The 4,216-nt window shown below is 38.2% G+C and overlaps 1 protein-coding gene across 1 annotated transcript; it reads right to left on the bottom strand.

The window, feature by feature from the left end:
* Positions 1-286: 286 nt before the first annotated feature.
* Positions 287-3,862, bottom strand: LOC109289916 (rho GTPase-activating protein 24-like). Its single transcript, XM_019506196.1, has 2 exons — positions 3,091-3,862; positions 287-1,214 (listed from the first exon to the last, which is right to left on the bottom strand). The coding sequence occupies exons 1-2, from the start codon at positions 3,342-3,344 to the stop codon at positions 977-979; spliced, it is 492 nt and encodes a 163-aa protein (XP_019361741.1). The 5' UTR covers positions 3,345-3,862; the 3' UTR covers positions 287-976.
* Positions 3,863-4,216: the final 354 nt, after the last annotated feature.

Below are 4,216 nucleotides of genomic sequence, written 5' to 3' on the forward strand. Positions count from 1 at the left end.
CTTGTTTTATATGATCCACATTTCCTTAAGAAAATGGACAACTGATGTTACAAAGGGAGAATTTTCTCTCTCTCCATTGTTACCAATTTATCAAAAAGAGGTTGAAGTTTTTTTCCTCCACTTCTGCATAGAGAATTATATTTGTGTTATGTGGCTTCAGTGGAGGTGGAGGAATGCAAACAGTGTCTGCACTGCAGTATGGGAGTCCAGCTTTGCTGTTATTTGGTAGCTACCATGTGTTTTTGTATTCACTTCTCCCTTTTGGCTAAGATGAACAAACAGACAATCACAATGATTATTAGTGTTTATTGATTATACTCTAATAAACAGAGTCTGAGTTATCTTTGTGTTCAAGACACACATTATTGATTATTGTTTTGGTTTTCCATTAGGAAAATACAAGTGTTAGAAGTCTTCAGAGACATTAATTTAAATTGATTTTGTTTACTCACTAATTAATGATGATTCAAGGAACTGGAGAACCTACTCGCAATTTATAAATGCAGCTATAATAAGGCTGTCTTGTCAGCTACTTCAGAGGGAGACAAATAGATAGACCGTGAAATGTCATCAGCTCTTTTCTGCCCTAGCTCAAATGATAAAGATTTTTTTTCTATTTAGTTTGGTAGTAACTTTTATTAATGTGCCACCTTAATTGCAGTTTTGGATTGTCTTGAACACATATAACATGTTTTAAAAAATGGATATTTTTGGATGAGTAGGCAATTGGAATGGAATTATTTTTAACACTGACTTTCAAATTGCAGTGTACATTGTTGAAAGAGGAACTATTTACTTTGAAAGAGGAGCTAGCATTGCTAGCTTATTTATAAATTACTAAGATTGTATCATCTCTTAGATAAATAGTTTAATTTGTTACTTTGTATTATCAAACTTATTTTTGCTGTTGGGACTCTCATTACATTGAAAGGGGAATAATTGTAGTCAAATGTCAACTCTGGTCCCGTTCGTTGTTTTAGAAACTTTGAATAATTTGTTCCGTCTTCTTTACTTCATTTGTTAATTCCCCAAATGTATCGAAGAACTCCTCCATCTCCCGCTGGAGCATTTCATTTCTTTTCTCTGCATCTTCCCTGGCTCTCTCTGCATTTCGCATTTTAATCTCCACCAGACTGTACCACTTCCGTTGCTGCCTCAGTTTTGAATGAAGATCCTTAATCTCCAACTGCAGCTCTTTGTTCCGCTGCTCCAAGCTGTTTGAAAGACAGACATTGTAATTTAGAGTACTCTTTTCCTGTCTCTCTTTCCTGATAAAGCCATTTTTTAAAACCAGTTTTCACCACGTGGTACTATAAATAGAAGCACGTGGAGAGGCACTTAGTGTCTCCAAAGAAGGCTGGCTTATATCACCCTTCAATGCCTTGCTAATGTTCTTTCCCATTCAGACAGGTCATCGTTCTCATGATCTGTCCCGTTTCTGCGGCTCAGGGCATTAATGTTCTGCTCACAAGTTGTGTGTCCGTTTCATTTTGAAAGATAAATGGCATTCTCACTTTTGTATTCTAATCCTTGTATGTCCTGAGGAATGACATAAAAAGCACTCTCATACATCACCAACATGAGCGGCTCAAATTCTTGAATTTATACCATAAATGCCATTCCACTAATAAAAGTTGTCAGGGAGGGGTTATAAGGCAGACTACATTTTTCACAAAGAGCTTATATACAAACCACTGTGGAACACAAGTAGTCAAGACCCTAGCATGCCCTGTCTGTCTAAGGCTGAAAAAAATATTTTGGAAATACCTAGAAACCAAAATGTTTTTTTCAGATTTTTGGGTGTTTAACCATGCAGCCTTTCTGCTGCTTTAAGCTCTGCTGTTTTTTGTGTTTTCTGCTATTCGTATAGCTGGAAACCACAATGTTTAACATGTGAGGCTTCTGCAGTTGAATACTAGTGGTCTATCTGTTCAACAGCAATTCAGCAGTTTTGAGGAGAGCGAATGGGAATATCAGTTTGAAACTGCAAGGAAGATTTTTGGCAAAACATAATTAAGATTAAAGAATGAGAAACAGGTCCCTTATTTTCCCACCAATCCCTTACTTCATCTGTAAATTGCACAACTTAAATGCTTATGTATGCAAGGCCTGTAACATTCATCCAAGCTGTCTTCTTTTTTTAATTGTTATAATAAACCTGCACAAAACAGGGCAACATTTTCTATCTTTTAACTGGTACTAGTTCTGTCTTCATTGGGTTGTCCTTTTGGAGCAGGCAGGAAATTCAGTAAGAAGGAATAAATGAAGAGCTCCTTAAAAAGTGGGACTGGCCTGTGTAAATCAGAAACATCCAAAAAATCTTCAGTGTTGAGCTGTTTATACGTGTTCTCTTAACTTTGAGGGCACGTGCATATCCCCATTTGCAGTTTATTAAAACGAATATGCTATTTGGGTAACGGACTGCCTGACATCTTAGATATAATAGTTAGAATAAGGGAGCATTTTGTATGTTAGCAGACAAGCACTATTATTTAGTTGCCTTCATATGGAACAGGGAGCTGGGAGCTGCTGTGTTCTTATGTCAGGTCTGTCTTTGACACACAAAACAGTCTAGCGCAAATCGTTTCCTTATTCAGTTTCCATGCCTGAAAATTGAGGACCGTTCTTGCCAGCCTCTTTGGGCTACTATGGAGATTAATATTTTAATGATTGTAAATCACTTTGTCAGTGCTTAGTATTAGTATTAGTCCTAAGTCAGCAGGTCTCTTCCTAAAGTACTGTGCCTACCACCACTGAGAGCGACAGCAAAAAATCCACAGTAGACTTCACAGTTTTTCAAACAAAGTACAAATGTTTTGAAACTTTTAATCTGACCCACCGATAGTGGTTTCTGTTAACTTTAAATAAAGGACATTAAAATAACCCTTGTGGTGCTGAGTCAAACCCTGCTCCCTTGTAAATACTGGATACTGAAGTGAGAAACATTCACAGTGAAACTTATGGGCCATCATTGTGTCTATTAATTCCAGTAGTTTGAAGGATCCCAGGCAGGTATCTGGAGTGCTAGGCAATGTACAAATGAGCAGGTAGTCCTTGCCCTGAAAAGGTCATGATATTAAAAATCTTTACCTTGTAATTTTAGATTCATAGTCTGTCTTCTGTCTGGACATCTGCTTCTTTAGTTTGGCAAGGTGATGCTGCAGTGAGGATGAATTTGCTGAAAAATCATCGGCAGGGAAAGAGATGTCACCTCTGTCCATGGGGGTATATCCCAAGTTTTCCTGGAGCCCTAAAACACTGTCTGTGGCTGTGTTAGTTTCTTGAGACTCTTCCAGGCAGGTAGACCTAACTAAATACCTTGAAGCTGGATTTTCTTCAAACATAATTTCACACAAGGAGCGAGTCTAGGAAACTCGGCCAGTGCTATTCATGCCCTAAGGGTTTTGCAGAAGAGCCTGTTCTGTTCCTGTTATATAAGAGAACTTGTTTTCTTGCATCTGCTTCTCTCTTACCCTGGACTGTGGGAGTTTTCGTCCTCGCCACAGCTGTTTGAAGCTTTTCAAATACTTGGGAATAGTCCATTTTGTTGGAACCTGGATCTTGTTTCAGTCTCCAGTTCTGTTTTTGTATGGAATGGGTGATGCCTAATGTTGGTGTGCTAGTCTACTGTGTACTGGCATTATTGTGGGGGCTTCTTCCTAGTCCCAGGAGCCACCACCTCTCTACTACCATGTGTCTTTTCAGTACAGTTTGACTGACATTTGGGACCAGCTCATTGTATAACTGTCCATGATTTTATTAGTTACTGTCTTCTCTGAAAGATTTTCTGCGGTGGTAGCCATGGCAATTAGTCATTCAGCATGGAAGAAGATAACTGGTGCATATTCTCCAAGTACAAGGCTCTTTGTGTTTCACTTTGCACAGATTATGGAAGAGACACGTTAAGTCTGTTTTGGATGCACTATATGTAGCCAGTCTGGCGTGAGAAAAATTGCATGAATGGAAAAGAGCTTGCTGTGCTCTCTTATCATTACTGACATCAGCTGTTGCACATTTTAAAGGAAGCAGAGGGCAACAGTTAAAATGAAGCTATCTAGTTTCTTCCACGCTTTTGTTTCAAGGACAAGAACTTGGAGGTTAAGGAGATAAGGGGCTCTTTTTTAAATCTATGTACACTTAAGTTCCTGTTGGAAAAATTAATTGATATGGATAAACTAGAAATGTGTTTATTTTAGTTGCCTCTCTTCAAGTAAGT

This window comes from Gavialis gangeticus, unplaced genomic scaffold (assembly GCF_001723915.1).
Source record: "Gavialis gangeticus isolate Ggan-Ray unplaced genomic scaffold, GavGan_comp1, whole genome shotgun sequence".
In the NCBI taxonomy this organism is placed as follows: Eukaryota; Metazoa; Chordata; order Crocodylia; family Gavialidae; genus Gavialis; species Gavialis gangeticus.